At 43.6% G+C, this 21,545-nt stretch overlaps 2 protein-coding genes across 2 annotated transcripts in view; one reads left to right on the forward strand and one right to left on the reverse strand.

The window, feature by feature from the left end:
- LOC145361219 (scavenger receptor cysteine-rich type 1 protein M130-like) overlaps window positions 1-21,545 on the reverse strand; it is a 237,407-nt gene that overhangs the window by 104,904 nt on the left and 110,958 nt on the right. The gene's annotated exons all lie outside the window — the stretch shown is intronic.
- LOC145361424 (scavenger receptor cysteine-rich domain-containing protein DMBT1-like) lies at window positions 1,211-18,928 on the forward strand. Its single transcript, XM_080217165.1, has 12 exons — window positions 1,211-1,224; window positions 4,952-5,217; window positions 5,910-6,116; window positions 6,433-6,747; window positions 8,334-8,648; window positions 9,591-9,908; window positions 10,135-10,452; window positions 10,593-10,631; window positions 13,795-13,902; window positions 16,644-16,754; window positions 17,248-17,379; window positions 18,882-18,928. Exons 1-12 carry the CDS (start codon window positions 1,211-1,213, stop codon window positions 18,926-18,928), a joined length of 2,190 nt encoding a protein of 729 aa, XP_080073291.1.

Below are 21,545 nucleotides of genomic sequence, written 5' to 3' on the forward strand. Positions count from 1 at the left end.
ATTTTGTGACCTGTGCTCATAGACGCTGAATAAAGCTCGAGTTTAGTTTGCTAATCACCATTTAGACATTCCGGGATCCACTGTTTCATTTCTGGTTGAAGTCCTTTCAGAATGTTCATTCCCAACACGTTTCAGCGCCGAAAAACAAATATAGAATTTTGTTTGATGCCGATCAGTTAGAACGTCCCTGGGTAAATAATTCCATACATTGATTCAGGACCGCTTGTTGCGCTTTGTGATATTTCCCATCAACAGGCAGTAGGAGGCAGTTGTACTCAGAATTTATTCAGATAAACCAGCAGTTGGTTGAATTTATCGGGAGTTGGGGGAAGAGTGTTTGTTCCTGTGGAGCTGAGTCGAGAGGCAGCGATTTTTGGGCGTGCGAGGAGGCAAAAATAAGGTATATTTTTCTGTTTATTCCGTTTAACTTTTTATTTTTAGTGTTAAGTCGCGAGTTTCGGCGGTTTTTCTTAAATTAGTTAGAAACCGGAAGTCGTCACTAGGACGCTTACCGGTAGTTGTAGTTTTTTTTTCTCTCGTGCCCCTAACACTATAAATTAGTGCAGAGAGGATTCCCGATTCTCTACACTGGTAGAGAATCCCACCCTTCCACCTCCTCTAACCTAATTATAAGTGTGAGGGAAGTTTTTTTTTTATATTTTTACTTTTCTGCTGGTAATTGATTCAGGGATGGCAGTTCAGGCTGTAAGCTGCATCTCCTGTGGGATGTATGTAGTGAGGGACTCCCACAGTGTTTCAGGTGATTTTACTTGTGGGAAGTGTGTTAGATTGCAGTTTCTGGAGGAGCGTGTAAAGGAGCTGGAAGGGGAATTAGAGGAGCTCCGTATAATTCGGGAAGTGGAGGCGGACATAGAAAGGAGTTATAAGGAGATAGTCACTCCTAGGAATAAGTCTTGGGTCACTGCCAGGAAGAGGGGCAAAAAGCAGTTGGGGGGACAATCCCCTGGGGCTGTTCCCCTTCAAAATAGGTTCTCGGTCCTGGAGGCTACAGTTGAGGAGAAATCAACTGGGGATAGCCAAAGGGAGCAGGTCTCTGGGGGTGAGCCTATTGGCAAGCCTCAGGTGGTTAGGGGTAAGAGATTGGGCCTCGTGATTGGGGACTCCACAGTTATGGGGACGGATAGGAGAGTTGGAGGTAAGGGTAGGGACTCTGGGCTGGTGTGTTGCCTACCAGGAGCTGGGGTCCACGATGTATCGGACAGAGTATTCAGGACTCTTAGGGGAGAGGGAGATCAACCCCAAGTTATAGTTCATGTGGGGACACATGACATAGGGAGATTAAGGGAAGGGGATATTAAGCAAAGATTTATGGAGTTGGGGTGGAAACTAAAGGCGAAGTCAGAAAGAGTAGTTATATCTGGACTCTTGCCTGTGCCACGGGATAGTTTAGAGAGGAATAGGGAGAGGGAAAGTTTGAACTCGTGGCTGAGGGGATGGTGCAGGAGGGAGGGGTTCAGGTACTTGAGCAATTGGGGCTCATTCTGGGGAAGGTGGGACCTCTATAAGAGGGATGGTCTACACCTGAACCAGAGGGGAATCAATATCCTGGGGGGTAAATTTGCAAAAGCGATGCAGGAAGGTTTAAACTGATTCGGAGGGGGGGAGGGATAGTGAGGAAAGGGGGTGAAAGTGAGGGGGGCATAGTTGGGGAATGCAAGGCACGGCATAGTGGGGATGGGGCGGAGCAGGGTTTGAAATGCGTGTACTTTAATGCGAGGAGTATTCGCAATAAAGTGGATGAACTTGCAGCGTGGATCAGTACCTGGGACTTTGATGTTGTGGCCATTTCTGAGACATGGATAGAGCAGGGTCAGGAATGGATGTTGCAGGTTCCGGGGTACAAATGCTTTAGTCGGAGTAGAGAAGAAGGTAGAAGGGGGGGTGGGGTAGCATTGCTAGTCAAGGACTGTATCACAGTGTCGGAGAGAAAGTTTGATGAGGACTTGTCAGTTGAGGTAGTATGGGCGGAGATTAGAAATAGGAGAGGAGAGGTCACCCTGTTGGGAGTCTTTTATAGACCTCCTAAAAGTTCTAGAGAGGTTGAGGAAAGGATTGCGGAGACAATCCTGGTTAGGAGTGAAAGTAATAGGGTAATTGTTATGGGGGACTTTAACTTTACGAATATTGATTGGAGTTGCTATAGTTCTAGCTCGCTAGAGGGGTCAGTGTTTGTACAAAGCGTGCAGGAAGGTTTTTTGTCTCAGTATGTAGACAGGCCAACTAGAGGTGAGGTTATATTGGATTTGGTGCTGGGAAATGAGCCAGACCAGGTGCTAGACTTGGAAGTTGGTGTGCATTTTGGTGATAGTGACCACAATTCGGTTACGTTCACCTTAGTGATGGGAAGAGATAGGCATGAACCTCGGGTCAGCAATTTTAGCTGGGGTAAGGGTGATTATGAGGCTATCAGGAGTGAATTAGGAAGCATGGATTGGATTAGGGGATTACAGGGACTGGGAACGTCTGAAATGTGGAGTTTTTTCAAGGAGCAGCTACTGCGAGTCCTTGATAGGTATGTCCCTGTCAGGCATGGTGGATTTGGTAGATCTAGGGAACCGTGGTGCACTAAAAGAGTTGAGTCGATGGTTAAAAAGAAAAAGGAGGCTTATGTTCGGATGAGATTGGAGGGCTCAGATAGTGCACTAGAAAGCTTTAGATTGGCTAGGAGGGAGTTGAAGAGTGAGTTGAGAAGGGCTAAAAGAGGACATGAGAAGACTTTGGCTGATAGGATTAAGGAGAATCCTAAGGCGTTCTATAGGTATGTCAAGAACAGAAGGTTGGTCAGGGCAAGATTAGGGCCAGTTACAGACAGCAGGGGGAAGTTGTGTGTGGAACCGGAGGAGATTGGAGAAGTATTGAACCAATATTTCTCTTCGGTGTTCACGCAGGGGGACATGAATATAGCTGAGGAGGACATTGGGTTGCAGGGGTGTAAAATAGACAGTATTACGGTTGATAAAGAGGATGTGCTGGAAATTCTTGAGGGGCTGAAAATAGATAAGTCCCCTGGTCCGGATGGGATCTACCCTAGGATTCTCTGGGAGGCTAGAGAGGTGATTGCAGAGCCTCTGGCTCAGATCTTCAGGTCGTCATTGGTCTCTGGTGTAGTCCCGGAGGATTGGAGGATAGCGAATGTTGTCCCATTGTTTAAGAAGGGGAACAGAGACTTTGCCGGGAATTATAGACCGGTGAGTCTTACTTCTGTCGTGGGCAAGGTTTTAGAAAAAATTATTAGGGATAGGATTTATAGTTATTTGGAGTGTAATGAATTGATTAGAAATAGTCAGCATGGTTTTGTAGCGGGTAGGTCGTGCCTTACTAACCTTATTGAGTTTTTTGAGAAGGTGACCAAAGAGGTGGATGGGGGTAAGGCAGTTGACGTGGTATACATGGATTTTAGTAAGGCGTTCGATAAGGTTCACCATGGTAGGCTTCTGCAGAAAATGCAGATGTATGGGATTGTGGGTAATCTAGGAAGTTGGATCAGGAATTGGCTATCAGATAGGAGACAGAGGGTGGTGGTGGATGGTAAATATTCATCATGGAGTGCAGTTACGAGTGGTGTGCCTCAGGGATCTGTTTTGGGGCCACTGTTGTTTGTAATTTTTATTAATGATCTGGATGAGGGTATAGTTGGGTGGATTAGTAAATTTGCTGATGACACCAAAATTGGAGGTGTGGTAGATTGTGAGGAAGGGTGTCATAGTCTGCAGGGAGACTTAGATAGGTTGCAGAGCTGGGCCGAGAGGTGGCGGATGGAATTTAATGTGGAGAAGTGTGAGGTAATTCACTTTGGTAGGAGCAACAGATGTGTCGAGTATAGGGCTAACGGGAGGACTTTGAATAGTGTGGATGAACAGAGGGATCTAGGTGTGTGTGTACATAGATCCCTGAAAGTTGGGAATCAAGTAGATAAGGTTGTCAAGAAGGCGTACGGTGTCTTGGCGTTTATTGGTAGGGGGATTGAATTTAGGAGTCGCAGTGTAATGTTGCAACTGTACACTACTCTAGTGCGGCCGCACTTGGAGTACTGTGTGCAGTTCTGGTCCCCGCATTACAAGAAGGATGTGGAGGCGTTGGAGAGGGTGCAGAGGAGGTTTACTAGGATGTTGCCTGGTATGGAGGGGAGGTCCTATGAGGAGAGACTGAGGGATCTAGGGTTGTTTTCGTTGGAAAGAAGGCGGCTAAGAGGGGATCTTATTGAAGCATATAAGATGATTAGAGGTTTAGATAGGGTGGATAGTGATAGCCTTTTTCCTCGGATGGAGAAAGCTAGCACGAGGGGGCATGGCTTTAAATTAAGCGGGGGTAGCTACAGGACGGATGTCAGGGGTAGGTTCTTTACCCAGCGGGTGGTGAGGGATTGGAATGCCCTGCCTGCTGCAGTTGTAAATGCGTCTAGTTTGGGGGCGTTTAAGAGATCTCTGGATAGGTTTATGGACGAAATGGGATTGGTATAGGCTAGTGGGTCATTGTTTTTGTAACTGGTCGGCGCAACATCGTGGGCCGAAGGGCCTGTTCTGCGCTGTAATGTTCTATGTTCTATGTTCAATGTTCTATGTTTTTGAGTGTTCCAGGGGAATCGCTGTAAGAATGAATTCGGCTTCTGGAGAGAGTAACAGTTGACACCTATTGAACTTGATGAAAAATCTTTAGTTATAGAACTTCTTATTGCAGAAGAAGGGCATTCAGCCCGTTGAGTATCACCGACAGAGGATTTAATCCAGGTCGTATCCCATGTTTTTGACTCGACAATTCCACTTTTAGATAAGGAGGTAACTGAGGGGAACAGCATTCAGAACCAGCCATGATACAATCTAATTAAACGCGTGTAAATACCTTTTGATAATAATTAGTGTTTTGTGATTTGTTGATGTTCAGCCCACAGATTTCCAAAACTCGTATCCGGACATGTCCCATGTTCCGGCAGATTGGAGATCCATAACGGTATAGAATCTGGTACAGTGTGTGACCTTGACTTGGATTGGAATACCGCCACAGTGATCTGTGCTGAGCTGCAGTGTGGAGTGGCCGTTTCCATTAGAAGTGGCGCTTATTTTGGGGAGGGCGCTGGACTTATATGGAACGATAGATTTGAATGTGATGGCAGCGAGACAAGCCTGATAGACTGTCCCCTTGTTCGTGTAAATCGGTCCGAGTGCATCCACAGGAACGACGTCAGAGTGATCTGTTCCGGTGAGTGCAGACTTGAATGAGCTCAGTAAAGGCATCACACGGGTACGATTTCCATCCAGCTGTTCAGGTGGAAAAAAAATGTGCTAATGTCTGGAGGAGATTTCAAAGCATGGATAACGTGTCAATGGTGGGCGGAACTTCCAGAACAATACAGTAATTTTTCGGAAGACTTATATTTTCTGAATTAGCCGGTCCGAGATTCTGTCTGATTTTGGAGGTACACTTACAATTTTATGGTCAGCTTATTGCTCCAGAAGATTTTTTAATAATCGCAACAAAATGCAATGCTGAAACAACGCGCATTTTATTTAAAATATACACTGGATCTGGCCGAAAAACAGTCTATTCTGCCAATGACACATTAGCTTTTCTCTTCAGCATGGACTGTTCTGTTTGGGTTGAAGCGCATTCCTAAAAGCATTACAAATTGTATTAATGAGTTCCATGTGATCTTTTATGATTATTGGGCAATGATTATGAATGCCAGTATAAAGTGTGTTTTCCCGTTTACAAAAATAAACTGGCGTGTGTTCTGCAAATTTCGATGTATAAATTATTTGGGCCTTTGCTTACTCCTGAAACAGGAAACCTTGGGCCGAGATTGGTTGGTGGAAAGGGCAGGTGCTCCGGCCGGGTGGAAGTGCTGCATGGAGAACACTGGGGGGCGCTCTGTGATGTTCACTTTGGTTTAGAAGACGCCAGTGTGGTCTGTGAGCATCTTCAGTGTGGGGTGGTAGAGAAAATCCTGAGAGGAGCAGCCTTTGGGAAGGGAAATGGGACAATATGGAAGGAGAACTACAACTGCCACGGGAATGAATCCTGGTTGTGGGAGTGTCCGGTTTCATCCGTGGAAGAGTTTAACTGCTCACATGGAAATGACGCCAGTGTCGTCTGCACGGGTGAGTCCCTCAATCAAGATAATGAGAACAAGTGGTGCTGGGATTAAAGAGGATATTTCTATATTTGACTGCCCAAATGTTGGCCCATCCTCGAATTCCATAAACATTTATTATCTATCTATCTCCCTATCAATGTATTTGCTTCAGATTCAGAGCAGGCACGCTGGGTGTTCAGCCTCCTGTCTGACTGTGCTGAGCAGCCTCTCATCACATCCTTCACCCCTGCACCAGGGGAGCTGCTCTGGAGGGAAATAATATCAATTTGATATAATTTGCTGCACTGTAACCACTGTTATCCATGTCTTTATATCCCTAGATGAAAACTGGTCACTGAGGTTGATGAATGGGGGAAGTCGGTGTGATGGGCGAGTGGAGATTTACTACAACCACAGCTGGGGCAGAGTGCAGGACAGCCTCTGGGATCTGAATGACGCTAATGTGACCTGTAGACAGCTGGGCTGCGGCGAAGCGGTAACCGCCTATAACAATTCAAAGTACGGAGAGGGTGAAGGGCCTGTGTGGGTGAATGATGTCCGGTGTGAAGGAAACGAATCGCATCTCCGGAAGTGCAGCACATTCACATTGAACCTGCATCGCAGTGACAGCATCGGCGTAGGGGTTCTGTGCTCAGGTGAGTAAACAGGTCACTTTTCCAGAATCGAAAAGGGCAAAATGTAATCTTGGTGAAGGGGAATATTCTTCACTTCCTCTTCGGGAACACGTCCGTGAGATATTTGACACTGGTGCTGGGATGCAGGACAAGACGCTCTGGGAAGAAAAATATAAAACATAATAGTTTGCAATATGATGACAGCAACAATTTAATAAAATCAGTTAACAACTTTATAAATCTCTAGGTAATTCCCTTCAGTAAATTGAGACAGCACAGCTAAAGACAGTATCGGCAATGGGGGCTGACGCGTTGATCTGTGGGGTGGGTTTTAACAGCACAGCGAAGGGAGGGTCGCGTTTAAGAAGGGAATTGTAATCTTGTGTCCCAGTCAATAACACAACGACTGTTGAATAAGCATGAAGAAAAGTTTGCTGCATAAAGTGTCAGATGGGAAGGGAAGCCATAGTCTGAGTTAAAGTTAATTTATTAGAAACAGGTCAAACATACATTAACACTGCAATTAAGTTACAGTTAAGTTCTCCGAGTCCCCACAGTCCGCCGCCTGCTCGGGACAATGCACGTCTTTCTGAATGTGAGAGGTACACAGAGGGATCCCACGCAGACACAAGCGGAATGTACACAATCCACACACACAGCAACTCAAGCCAGGAATCAAACCCAAGTCACTGGCATTGTGAAGCAGCAGTGCTACTGCGTGGATTAGACTCATGGAGGCTGATTGTTATGATTGCTAGGGGTAGGGACCAAACGGTGAGCAGCAGTGGAGAGCATAGATATCTATAAACATGACCATGACATTTTGAAGCTAGTTTGTACTGGCAGGAGAGAATCCAATGCAGATCAGTTTGCCAGGGTTGGTGGTGCTGTTGGTCAGGAAGGGGGAAAAGGAGGGGATTGGGGAGGGAGGGGGTGTTTGTGTGGCGTTGTGTGTACGCTGGTCGCTCCTGGAAAGTGGAATGTGCACGGCTCATTGAGAAATGTTTCGATTGCATCCCCGTGTTTTGGAGGGACGGCCATCAGGGTAGATTGGAAACCTGCATTCTTGAGATAACAAGGAACATTTGACCATTTTAGCAGCAACTTGTGTGAGTTCTCAGGAAAGGTCACTCCCTGAAAGGTCAATCGCTGCCAGCCTACTCGCATACTTACAGTATTTCTGATTTGTTCCTACATACATGTGTGAACTGGTGAAACATCTGATGAAGTTTTCATGGCAAAATGAGTCAGTGAAAAAACAAAGAATCGAATGTCGGCTTAAAACATTCTGCGTGGAACAACTAATTACCACAATTATATAATTTAGATGAAGCAAAACCAGCAGCATGAGTGGGTCAGATCCAAATCCAAAACGGTCGGGTTATATTATCGTTGGGAATATGAATATCTCGAAGATTTCTAAACTCTACATCATTTATTTTAGCATTTAACAGAAACGTTTTCTTTTCTAGAGCGTAGATTAATGCCCCTGTCGACAGCAGTTAAAACTGTTTTTAATTTCGCTGCGTATTACACAACAGTTTGAATTTAACAGCGAGATGAATACGTTTAAGAAATATAATATGTCTCTTTGATTATTCTATTAGAACACAAGCAGTTAAGGCTCTCTGGCGGTGAAAGCCGATGTGCGGGCCGACTGGAGATTTATCACAATGGGATCTGGGGCTCAGTTTGTGATGATTCCTGGGATCTGACTGACACTGACGTGGTTTGCAAGCAGCTGGGTTGTGGACATGCATTGCGGCTTCCTCTTCCTGCTTTGGCCGGACCTAACGCAAACCTAATTTGGTTGGATGAGCTGGAATGCTCCGGGAATGAATCATTTCTCTGGGAATGTCCCCATGCATTGTGGGGTAAACACGACTGCTCTCATGAAGAAGATGTGAAGATCATGTGCTCTGGTAACTGTCCCAACTTCAGTTATATTAGAAGTTTCATGTATATGTTCCTGATATACCGAAGGACGGCGTTTACCAATGGTCTTCTGTCAAATCCCTCTCTGTGTTATTTATTCCGGACATCATTATCGCTACAATATTTCTATATCCTACTTTTGGTGTGTTGTCTTACGTTTCTTTATCCCACATTTCCTAACATAAATGCGTTTTCCAATTAATATCAGTGGCTCTTATGATCACGAGCCTTAAATTTCATCAGTTTATGTGTAAAATGTTCCGGATAACTACATTATTTTGCAAAGACATTTGACGTAATCACTTATTTCTCAAGAAGCATGCTGTCACTTTAGACTTCGCATCAAAATTCGCCCATTCCACTGAGCAGTGCGAAAACTAACTTGTCATTGGCATGTGTATCCTGCCATTGATACATATTTTGCAGTCCTCTTTAGTATTAACTATATAAACCAGTTTGCTGCCAAAATAGACATTTTGTTACGGGCGATTACGAAGTCCAGCTGGTCTATGTAACTACCAACGAGCAGCGACCGCAGCATGAGCCTCATACCGGAAGTTGTGCTACTTTCATAACGAGAAACTTCACAGACTTTTTAAAACCTACTTTTACACTGATTGCCTGGTTTCCCATTGTCTTTCGTGGACTTTCATTCTGGAACTTTTTGATGCTCTGCTGGTAATCCGCGCGCAGAGCATCTAAAACATTGCCCATTCCACCATTGCTGCCAGCTTTGCAAATAAATCAATTGGGTTCATTGTTCTAATATATCGATTACAATTCACTGTTGCTTATTCTTGATTATATCTGTTTTTTCAGTGACGTTTTGTGAAATAATTAAGGCAAACCATGAACTCAATACACATCCACAGTGCTTGGATACAGAATGGATAATTGCATCACGTGACTATTTACGATTTGATTGACAGAGCACAAAGAGTTGCGTTTGGTGGAGGGAAAGCATCGCTGTGAGGGCCGAGTGGAAGTGTTCTATAATGGGACCTGGGGAACAGTTTGCTCTGAAAAGTTCGATCGAGTTGATGGATCAGTGATCTGTAAACAGTTAGGTTGTGGCATACTCGTTTACATCGACTATGACGCTCGCTCATTCGGAGAAGGATCCGGGCCTATCTGGCTGGATGAGATGGAATGCCTTTCACACGAGTCCACCCTTTGGCAGTGCCAGGCAGATCCGTGGGGTCAACACAACTGTTATCATTGGGAAGATGCAGGTGTCGTTTGTTCAGGTAACAAATTCAATCATTCTGCTTACAGGTGAAATATTGCTGGAGCTCATGGAGTCAACATGTTTGTCTTATCAACAGGGGGAGACAAACCAAAGCAACAGCGGGGATCTGTGAACAGCTGCAAGCGAGAATCAGGTGTTTTCCCAACTTTAATAAACCAGCTATCTGATTGTATTCCTCTCTTGTGCTACATCAAGATTGATAATTTATTTATTATCTTTGACAGATTCAGGACAAAGTTTGCGCTTGGCTGGAGGTAACAACAACTGCTCCGGGAGAGTGGAGATATGGTGTAATGGAGCCTGGGGCACGGTGTGTGATGATTCCTGGGATATGAACGATGCCAATGTTGTCTGCAGACAGCTGGGCTGTGGCTCTGCTCTCGAGGCCACAGGAGGGGCCGCGTTTGGGCAGGGTAACGGTACTATCTGGCTGGATGAGGTGATGTGTACCGGAAGGGAATCCTTTCTACTTGACTGCTCCTCTTCATCATTCACTCAAACTAACTGTGATCACAAGGAAGATGCCAGTGTGATTTGTTCCGGTAAGTGTCCAATTGAGCGGTGTGGTTTGGGACTGTGTGACGTTGTTCGGCCCATTTTTGCTGAAGTTAATTAATGTTTTTAAATGTCTTTCTGACCAACAATGCAAATAATTGTCTCCCTTTTACCGTATCTTCATCAGGTCCGGAATTATCTCCGACTGTTCCGCCCACACCTTCAGGTATGTCTCAGTAATAAATATCAATCACTGTTACGGCTCATTTTACATTAGGATTAATAGTTGTCACACATTTGTATTGCCTTTTTTTGTAAATTTCTACCGACAGTCTGAGTGTTTGATAATCATGTAAGCATTTAAAACATTGTGGACACTTTATCTCACAAACTTCCTTGAATCTTTCATCAAGGAAATGACGATGAAAGCACCTCCATCCCTCTGGTGATCTGCGTATCACTCGGTGTCCTGTTGATCTGTGAGTTAATCGCCCTTTTGGCAGTAATGCAGAGAAGATCATCAATAAAAGGTAAGGCCCGAATCATATCCCTGAACCCACGCTGAGTCATGGATGTTGCTTCATCCATCAGAGGGGCTTCTCTGCCGATTTACATAGAATGACTTGAATAAATTTCAAAAACAAATTAACTGATTATTGGTCAGTAATCTATTTCAAGCCACATGAGAAACAGTAAAATACTATACATAAGTAAGGGAGTTATCTACAATTATATTCCTGCTCCATCCACCAGTTTATAAGATACGAAATGGGATTTATTATTGATGCAACAGATTAAGAAGTTAAATTCATCAAATTGAACTCTGATGATCTGAATTCTCTAGTATTAAAGGAGATGGCAACAGAGATAGTGGGTGAATTAGAAATATTATGGCATTTTTTCCTCGGTTCAGGAAAGATGCCAATAGATTGGAAACACATCAATATGAAACCCTTATTCAAAAAAAAAACTCAAAAAGTGGCAAACTATAGACCACTTCCTTTGACCTCAGTGGTGGGAAGTTGCTGGAGTCAGTCATTAGGCAGGAGATAACTAATAAATGGAAAACAAAACGAAATTCACCGGGGTCCGCACGATTTTCATGAAGGACAGGTTGTGTTTGACAAACTTGCTAGATTTTTTGAGGATTTAGCAGACAGGTGATCGATGAGAATCACGTGGAATTGGCGTATCGGGGTTCGGGAAAATATTAGACAAGAATTTTAAATCCCAGGTGCTGGGCACAGAATATTTGCTCGGATAGGGGACTAGTTGAGAGAGAGAAAGCATAGGGTGGGGAGTGAGGGAAATGTAAAACGAGGGATGACGCAAGATTCAGTTCTCTATTATTTACAACCGACATAACGACATGTGATTCGGGCAAGAGTGCAACATTGTAAGATTCGCGGATGATCTGAAGTTGACTGGGAAAGCAGGCACCCATGAGTTTAGAGGGTTTAAAGATGAATATTGACAGGCTTGGAGAATGGGCCAGAATGTGGCAAATGGAGCTGAATGTGGATGCCTGCGTGGCCATCCATTTTGTCCAGAAAAAAAAGTTAAATGATTATTTTTCTGGGAAGCATATTCAAAGTGTGTCAGTACAGAGGGATCTGGGTATCCTTGTGTATGAATAACAGAACGTAAATGTCCAAGAGCAATGTTTAATAAGGAAGGCAAATTGAATATTGGCATTTATTGCAAAAGGACAGGATTTCAAATATAAAGAAATGTTGTTAGCACTGGATAAAGCCGTGGTGAGACTACACCTGGAATATTGTGTCCAGATTTATTCTCTACACCTGATGACGGATGTGCTGACACTGGAGGCAGTTCGTCGGTTGTTCATCATATTGATTCCAGGGAAGAAAAGCCTACCATACGACGGCCATTTGAATACCGTGGGCTTCGACTCACTGGAGCTTAAAATAATTTGGGGGGGGGGGGTGCGAATCTGACTGAGGTAGATAAGGTGCTAAAGGGATTGATGAGGTGGATGTTGAACAGATATTCCCCTTTGCTGGAGAGTCTACAACAACAGCTCATCAACTTAGAGTGAGAGGAAGGAGTTCCAAATCTGAGGTGAGGGACAAATTCTCTCAGAGGGTTGTGAACCCGTGGGAAGATTGCCCAGAGTGCGGGGGAGGCAGAATCAGTCAGCAGATTCAAGAAAGAAACACATACGTGTCTCAATGACAGCTGGATAAAGCTCAAATGGAGCAGGATAAGATCAACCATGATCACCATGGGGCAGCACGGTAGCACACTGGGTAGCACTGCTGCTTCACAGCTCCAGGGTCCTGGGTTCGATTCTGGCTCGGGTCACTGTCTGTGTGGACTTTGCACTTTCTCTTCGTGTCTGCGTGGGTTTCCTCCGGGTGCTCCGGTTTCCTCCCACAGTCCAGAGATGTGCGGGTTAGGATGATTGGTCATGCTAAAATTGCCCCTTACTGACCTGGGATGTGTCGGTTAGAGGGATTAGCGGTAAATGTATGGGGATAGGGCCTGGGTGGGATTGTGGCTGGTGCAGACTCGATGGGTCGAAGGACCTGTTTCTGCAATGTAGGGTACTATGTTATCATATAGAACAGTGGAACCAGCTTGAATTGTCCAATTTCACTCCTAATTCCTCCGTTCCAATGTGTTCCTTAATTATTTAGCAACTGACATTTTGTTTCCACTTACAATTGGTTGCAAGCCAACACTGAGCATTTTGACGTGTCAAGTTCTCTAACAGTACTCGACACATTTTGAGACGTGATTGTTTGATTGCTCACAATTCTCAACGCCAATACTGTATCCCAGCAAACCTCTCTCACTAAAATAACAGGGCCTATGCCGCTGGTATTGTGAAGAAAGTCCCGCTCTCTGAGTCAGATGCTCCACATTCGGAACCAAGACTTCATACGAACAAAGTGTTACCACTTCCGGTAAAATCCATCCAAGGCAGCAATGCCAGGAGGGGAGAGCGGGAGATATTCCTGTTCGGCCATGTTTCCTATAGAGGGGCGCTGCTCTGACGACAGGTTCCCGACCTGCTCCATGTTAAAACATGGCCATGGAATCTGATGAATTTCTGCCTTCTGTACCATCAGTTTTGAACAGATGAACTAAAACTACTGCAAATGTCTGAACTCGCACCAAGTTCTCTTGATCCATATCTTATCCGCTGACCTTCATTGGTCTCTAAATGCCTTAGTGTTCCTTGTGATGGAGGTAGTGGTATTCTCACTGGATTGATAACGCAGAGAAACAAGATACATTCCACGGGACCCTGGTTTGAATGTAACCTCGACATAGAGTGAGATATGAAATCAATAAAAATCATGGACAGAAATATAGTCCCACAATGGAACAATATGCTAATTGCCCCGATCTTCATCCAACAGAATCTGTCGCGGGTGGTTTGGATCCACCTTCCGCTTTATACCAAGCCGTTTATGAAGAAATAGATGATATTCCTCCCGACCAGCTACACACTCAGTCCCGTGCTTCAGGTTTGTTGTTTTTTTCACAAACAAGCTACACTGCAAAAATGCTGCTTCATGTTTAGCCGCTTTAACCATAGTCAAGAGACGCATTAACCTCACCGTCCTCATGTCGAACGGAGACAGATTATTTTTTATATCTTCAGAGGAATCGAGTGCTGATGAGATTACCAATGTTCATCATTGTTCAAAAATATGTTTGCCTTCTTTATAAAAGTAACGAGTAGAGTAACTGCTTCCAATTTCCAGCTGCTTTGTACCTTGCACATATCAAAGTCTGATCTACTAACTAATAAGTAAAGCATTTGATTGAATGTGTAAATCAATTCAATATATTACTGCTGACCGCATACAAAGCGCCTAATTATCGGATAGATTAGTATTTAGGAAAATGCCTGGAGTATAATAGTTTATTTTTGGAATAATGTGTAGTTTTCATACCTTTTTTGGACCGAATCAAAGAAGAAACATACAACAAGAACAATGAAAAAACAAATGCAAACCATTAAGTATAAAGACCCATCGCCAATGTAAACAAGGGGAAAGAAAACAATGGGGGAAATGTGTTAGTTTCAGTGAAACAGTGAACTGAGCCAAGCGAGATGAGGAATTGAGTGGTGGTGGAGGTGGGGGGCGGGGGGGGGGGGAGGTGGGAGATGATATAAATACTTAAGTTGACAAACGAGGACTATTATATTCGTGAATAATGGAGTGTTAATTAAAATAGAGACATATTCAATCAAAACAGAAATAAAATGGTCAATTCAGAATTTACTTCAGGTATTTTCGAGGGATAGTTTTTACAAACAGTCAACAATGCTGAAGTGAGAGAAATATTTATCTTTTTTTTTCAATTTATACCAAAACTAACACTTAATTTCATGACTTCACAAGATGTGAACGGGAATGGCATGAACAGGTAGAAACATAAACGAACTAAAAACATAAAACTCATTGGAACATTTTCATCCATACATTTTCACAGAAAGCAAAATTCCAGCAAAGGCAGAATTACAGCTTTTCAACATAAAGAGTGAAATTCCAGACTCCTGGTAAAAAGCAAATATGGATGCTTTGATTAGATATTTCAAAAGTACTTCTTTATCTGTAAAGTGTTCGAAACCGGTTGGTAATGAATAGCCTGTGCAAGTCTTTATTTCATGTGCATGGATTCATGGGGTCGGCATTAAAAAAAAATCACCCGGCTGCAATAAAACTATCAAATTGAGGTGTAAAATGTATTAATATAGACGGAAGAATATTAGAATTGGTGTTCCAAGGAATCAGATACTGGGACCACTTACATATAACTTAAATAACCAAAGCTACATTTTTGAATTGATTGCACTTTTTGTGGACAGAAAAAAAATCAATGGAATTAAAAGAAAACATAAACTTGCGACAACAGATATAGAATATGAAAATGAAACTCAGTGAAATTAATGATAAATGAAAACTTAGTGAGTAAAACACATTTTTATGTATTACATAGAAGAACAAATTAAATGCTACAATTCATAAAAATGACAAAAAAGATGAAGGTGGACAAATAATTCGAAGCAGATAGAAAAGTTGACCAGCAGCCAAAACAAACACAAAAGTTCATTTCTAAAACAAACAAGAGGGGAGAATGCTGGAAAAACTCAACAGATCTGGAGAGAGAGAGAGAGAGAGAGACGAGGCCCAACATTTGAGTGCCAATGACTGAATTTCATGCCAAACCTGAATTTGTTTGGCATTTTCTGTTTTTTGTTCCCTGATTTCCAGCGTTGACCCATTATGTTGTGCTCATAAGAAGTATAAGAATGAAGGTGCAATTCAATTGAACACTGCTTTGTTGCCATTTTGAGTGGGTTGTAGGGTTCTGATCAACATCTTAGTAAAACGATACAGGGATCAGGAGAGGTTGGAAAACACTTTATAACGATGTCAACAGTAAGGACAGCGGAAACCTATCCGATTGGCTGAACAGAATAAAAAAGCGATCCTATTTAGCCGATTGATTCTCTTTTCTGGCGTCTCGACCGCAGCTTCTGTGATGTATTTTCAACACGAGGGCGGCAGTGATGAGCACTGTTGAATTTTTGCTCCAGGTAACGCTGTTCGATTCCCAGCTTGGGACACTGTGTGTGGAATGTGCACGTTTTCAGCGGGTCTGCTTGGGTTCTCTCCAGGTGCTTCCAAGTCCAAAGATGTGTGCGTTAAGTGTATTGGCCAAGCTAAGTTGCCCCGCAGTGTCGGCTGGAAGGATTAGAAGTAAATATGTGGAGTTATGGGGATAAAGCCGGAGTGGGATTGTTGCCAATACGGACGCAATGGGCCGAATGGCCTCCTTCTGTACTGTAGGATTTCTATGATTCTAAGATATTTCATCATTGGAGATGATAGTGCGGCAGGGTGAAGAAATTCTGGATCTGAAAAGCTGGCCAACTGACCCAGACAAAATAGATTTTGTCCAACATAATTTCCTATTCTCTGATATCTCACGCATTGTCTCTCCTAAAGGAGTGGAGATTTGGGAACCAGAGTAACACCGATTGTCCAATAAGGTGGTGCTGGTTCTTCATTTTGAACCGTTGCAGTCAGTCTGCAAACTGTTCTCCCAAATTGCTGCCAGGACCAAATTGCAAGGCATTGCCACAGAGACGATGAAGTTGTTGTGATCTCGATTCTGAGTGTGAATCACTCTCTGTCATGATCACATCGGAATTAACAACTTGCCAACTAGCCAATTATTTTGTGCTTACCAGTTTCTTCAAGCATTGACTCCTTCGATCAGGTTGAATATTACACCAGTTACAGTTTGGGAGACACGGATCCTGGATCAGAATATCCTGAAGTGGATTCCTCCTCTATTCGGGGTAGGTCGAAGTTCACATCCTGCCATTTCCTTCCGGGTCTTTCCACTCTGTAATATCAAAAATAGCCTCTGAAATCTCTACACGTGTGCACTATTGCATGTTCAGCAGGAAATGACAGTGCTGAGCACCTCAGGGATTGCAGAATAATCAGTAACATAAACCCTGAGTCTGAAAGAATTTCTTATCATTATTCCCAGCAATATAAGTGACTTTGTCTTTTAAAAAAAAGTTCAGTGTATTTCCCGAGAGGCCCCTGTTGGCTGTGAAATTTGTGTGGGTTAGTGCGATCGGTAACACAGTGGGAACGGTGTAAATTTCAACTAAACTTGAAAATACTATGATAAAAATTAGCCCAATAATTCTGCCCGCTCAAATTCATGGACCTCCACAACACAATGGAGTTTTAATTACCGTGGAAATAAGCAATTAAGATTAGGATTCTAACTGTCCTTTATTACTAAATAATTTCAATCCAAACACATTCCTTTCTCAGCTCCTGCTTTGACAGACTATGACGACGCTGAGACTGGAACCATTGACTCCCAGAGTGGGCACTTGCTGCTGAACCGGAGCCCTGACGGTATCTTCACTTTGACAAGTTCCAGCGGTGACCTCGGCACTCTGGGTGAGATAAATCATTAATTGTTCCACTTTGTAGAAAGCCGATTGGGATCAGCACAAAGTAATTTGATAAGAAATTGCGACAGAATTAGGCCGTTCAGACCCTCGAGCCTGGTTCGCCCTTCACCGGATCATGAGTGATCAGACATTCATCACATTGACTCTCTTCCCCGTCACCCTTGATTCATTTATTCATCAACAACCTGCCTATCTCAGCCTTAACTGTGCACAAGGACTCTGTTTCCACAGCTCTCTGTGCCAAGATTCACCACCCACTCAGAGGAGAAAATCCTGCAAATTTCAGTCTTATGTTGGTGTCCCTTAATGCTGAGACGCCTCAGCCTGGCGCTAGAATCTTTAATGGGGACGGCATCCTCTCAGCGTTTACCCTGTCAATCCCCATTACAATCCTATGTTTCAATGAGATCACCTCTCATTCTTCTGAATACCAAATGCACGTAGCGCCAAACTATTTAGACTTTCCTCCTAAAATTATTCCCGCATGCCTGTAATCATCATTTAGATTTAAATTACCCTTTATATTAGACATTTGGATTGAAATGAACCTTTAAATTAAATTACATCATTCCATCAAGCTCAGTCCTTGTGACTCCATGTTTCAGGAGGCCAGACAAGGTCACAGTGAAGGAGTTTTCTGTTTTTGACCCATAGCTTCTGAAGCTACATTAATCCTGCTTTCTAATGAACTAGCTCCAGCTGAGGGGCTGTGAAAACTTGTTTTCAATCTGCGTTTAAAATTAATCCAATCAAAAGTGCAATGTTTATTAGATCACTAATTTAAGGAACGCACTTGACTTCAGGTTGAAAGTTAGAATTTCATGGATATTACCAGGAAATCCCCGTCACTTTCTGATGTCCTTCATGGAATCCCAATGCTGAGAGAACATTCTGAGTTGATTATCACTTCCGAATATTACTGCAGCCTCCCGCCCTCTTGTGTGGAATATAAACGCTCTGGTTTGAAGTGAATTCCAGTCAATCAAATAATAATTTGGCATTTGGTTTGAGTTCCTGCAGCGAATTGTATTAAACAAAGCAGATACTTGATGCCCAAATTTCACGAAAAGTTTCTTTCCCGCCACAGTACTCAGGAGATCCGCATTGATCCCGTCTTATGCGTTCCTTTGACAACAGCTATGGAAAATAATGTTGTCTGTAGCTTAAGCAAGGACTCGTAACCACAAGTGGAGAGTGACCATTCATCTCCGAAGTATACACTGTAGTGTTAAACCGTATTTTATGAGATTTTCCAATGGGAATGCCGCAATGTAGGGATGTGACCTGTCCCACATGGCTTCTGCTTCGTGATTTCCTGCAGTATTTTCAGTGGTACATTACACTGAAACTATCAGAGGGAATGTGCAGTGTGTATTTGATAGAAAGAAACTGCCAGTTGAACTGGGATATAATACAAGTACTTGTGAAGTGTTGACCTGATTGTGGAAATGGTTGTAATTCTCACTCATTTTTCTTTTACCGTTTCAGATCACCGTCATCAACAAATTCAGGATGTGACGTCCTCAGACATATGACTTAAATTAAAGGGGAGACCCCTTCACTTTTCCACAAATATCGCCATGTTGAATATGCTGTCACTCCAGATATAAATGTTGCTTTTGTTTAAAATTAATTGGCCATTACTTCATGTTGTGTTTGGTGAATTATTATTCTTCCCTTCGTTTTGCGTGATAAAGGAAACGTTCCGTTCAATGAACAGTGAAAAACAACTTAGAATGTGTTTTGAACATTACACTGTCCATATTAAAGCTGTTACATTACATTGCATTGTGGAACGGAGCCACTAATATGATTCAAAATTTGATGCAATTTTTGTCAAGTGCATTTGAAAATAATTTTGGAACAACTTTCCTTCTTATGCCATTAAATAAAGATTAGAACAGATAAATAAATGTTTTGTGTCCGTTATCTTCATTTACTGTCATCTAGATTGTCGCTGAAGTGAGGGGGAGGGTCCACAGCATTTCCCCAGAAACTAAGTACAACAGGATGTTGTATCCCAGCATTATCGTGAGCATTCGGGACCACTGAGGGCTCCGGGATATGTGAAGATGATAATCAGATTTCCAAGTTTCCTTTTCAATTTACTTTCTCAAAATTTATATCCCGTAATCCATTAGTTTTCATTTACTCATTTACCTTTGTCCACTTTGCGCTAATCCTTGAATTAAATGAACAAATGCTCCTTATTCACTCGGTCTGTGTCCCTCATCATTTTGTACACCTCAATCAGATTGACCCTAAATATTTTGTGTTCAAATGGGAAAAAAAAGCTCCGGTCCTTGTGCATGAGTCGCAAAAACCCAGCCTGCAAGTGCAGCAGGTGGTCAGGAAGGCGAATGGGATGCTGGCCTTCATAGCGAGGGGGATTGAATATAAAAGTAGGGAGGTCTTGCTGCAGCTGTATAGGGCATTGGTGAGGCCGCAGCTGGAGTACTGTGTGCAGTTTTGGGCGCCGCACCTGCGCAAGGATATTTTGGCCCTGGAGGGAGTGCAGAGGAGGTTTACTAGGCTGATACCGGAGTTGAGGGGGTTGAGCTATGAGGAGAGGCTGAATAAACTAGGCTTGTACTCGTTAGAGTTTAGAAGAATGAGGGGAGATCTCATTGAGACGTATAAGATGATGAATGGGATGGATAGGATAGAGGTGGAAAGACTCTTCCCGCTCAAAAAAGACAGTAGGACTAGGGGGCACAGCCTCAAGATAAAGGGGGGGCGGTTCAGAACGGAGTTGAGGAGGAACTTCTTCACTCAAAGGGTGGTGAATCTCTGGAATTCTCTGCCCGTTGAAGTGGTGGAGGCTGCCTCGCTAAATATTTTTAAGAAGCGGGTTGATGGGTTTTTGATAGGAGAGGGGATTAAGGGTTATGGGGAGAGGGCGGGAAAGTGGAACTGAGCCACGACAGATCAGCCATGATCTTATTGAATGGCGGGGCAGGCTCGAAGGGCCAGATGGCCTACTCCTGCTCCTATTTCTTATGTTCTTATGTACCCTCTGAGCAGCACGGTGGCACAATGGTGAGCACAACTGCCTGATCGTCCCCGGGACCCGGGATCAACTCCGGCCTTGGGTGTGGAGTTTGTGTGGCGTTTGCACGTTTACACTGTCTGTGCATCGGTTTCCTCCGGGTAATCCAGTTTCCTCTGACAGTCCAAAGAAACAGAACAAGGCATATTTCGATAAATGGGTACAGCCGGTAGAATATACAGTTGGCCAACAGGTAATGACTTTCCTCCATAACCCCAGTTCTTTCTTGTCCCCGAAATATTGTTCTCCAGAGCAGTGAACCTGGTGGCTGTGATGAGTGGTTGATTTTCTTTGGAACTTCTTCTCTGTATTTCCGGTTCGCGGGGATTTTGTTTGTTTTTTATTACCGTAGCGGAAGTTAGCCGAGGGGGCAGTCTGGAAGGGAGAGCGGGATGGGGTATAAAAAGAAGGCAATAGTAGACAGCGGGCAGCGGAGTGAGGTGGGAGCAGAGTGAGAGGTATAAGGGTTTTGGCTCACTGGGCTTAGGCGAGGTAAAAGGTCTGACAACACCAGGCTTATGTCCAACTGATTTATTTGATAGTAAACTCACAAGCTTTCGAGGTTTCCCTCTTCGTCAGGTGAATGGAGAGTTCTGGCATCAGACAGGGCATATATAAAGCACAGACAGTTTACAGATTACTGAACAGAATGCGAATCTTTACACCCAACCTGCTGTTCAAGTCCTAAAGTGGCTGACAATGTGTGTGGAAGGAGCACTGATCACAGGTTAAAGAGATGTGTATTGTCTTCAAACAGTACAGTAAGTCAGGTTTTGCTAACCCAGGCAAGTCACGGGGGTTACAGCTAGTGCGACATGAACCCAAGATCCCTGTTGAGACCGTCCTCATGTGTGTAGAACTTGGCTATCAGTCTCTGCTCAGCGACTCTGTGCTGTCGTGGGTCGTGAAGGCCGCCTTGGAGAATGGTTACCCGAAGGTCAGAGTCTGAATGCCCGTGACCACTGAAGTGTTCCCCAACAGGAAGGGAACAGTCTTGCCTGGTGATTGTTGAGCGGTGTTCATTCATCCGTTGTCGTAGCATCTGCATGGTCTCCCCAATGTACCATGCTTCGGGACATAGTTTCTTGCAACGTATCAGGGAG

Source organism: Carcharhinus amblyrhynchos, chromosome 34, assembly GCF_965287045.1.
Source record: "Carcharhinus amblyrhynchos chromosome 34, sCarAmb.v2.hapA, whole genome shotgun sequence".
Lineage (NCBI taxonomy): Eukaryota > Metazoa > Chordata > Chondrichthyes > Carcharhiniformes > Carcharhinidae > Carcharhinus > Carcharhinus amblyrhynchos.

What these genes read in the sequence shown, in the direction of transcription:
- LOC145361424 (XM_080217165.1), top strand. An exon ending in TGCAGGTGTCGTTTGTTCAG is followed by an intron (nt 9,909 to 10,134) that starts GTAACAAATTCA and finishes TATCTTTGACAG; the next exon opens with ATTCAGGACAAAGTTTGCGC. An exon ending in TGTTCCGCCCACACCTTCAG is followed by an intron (nt 10,632 to 13,794) that starts GTATGTCTCAGT and finishes TTCATCCAACAG; the next exon opens with AATCTGTCGCGGGTGGTTTG.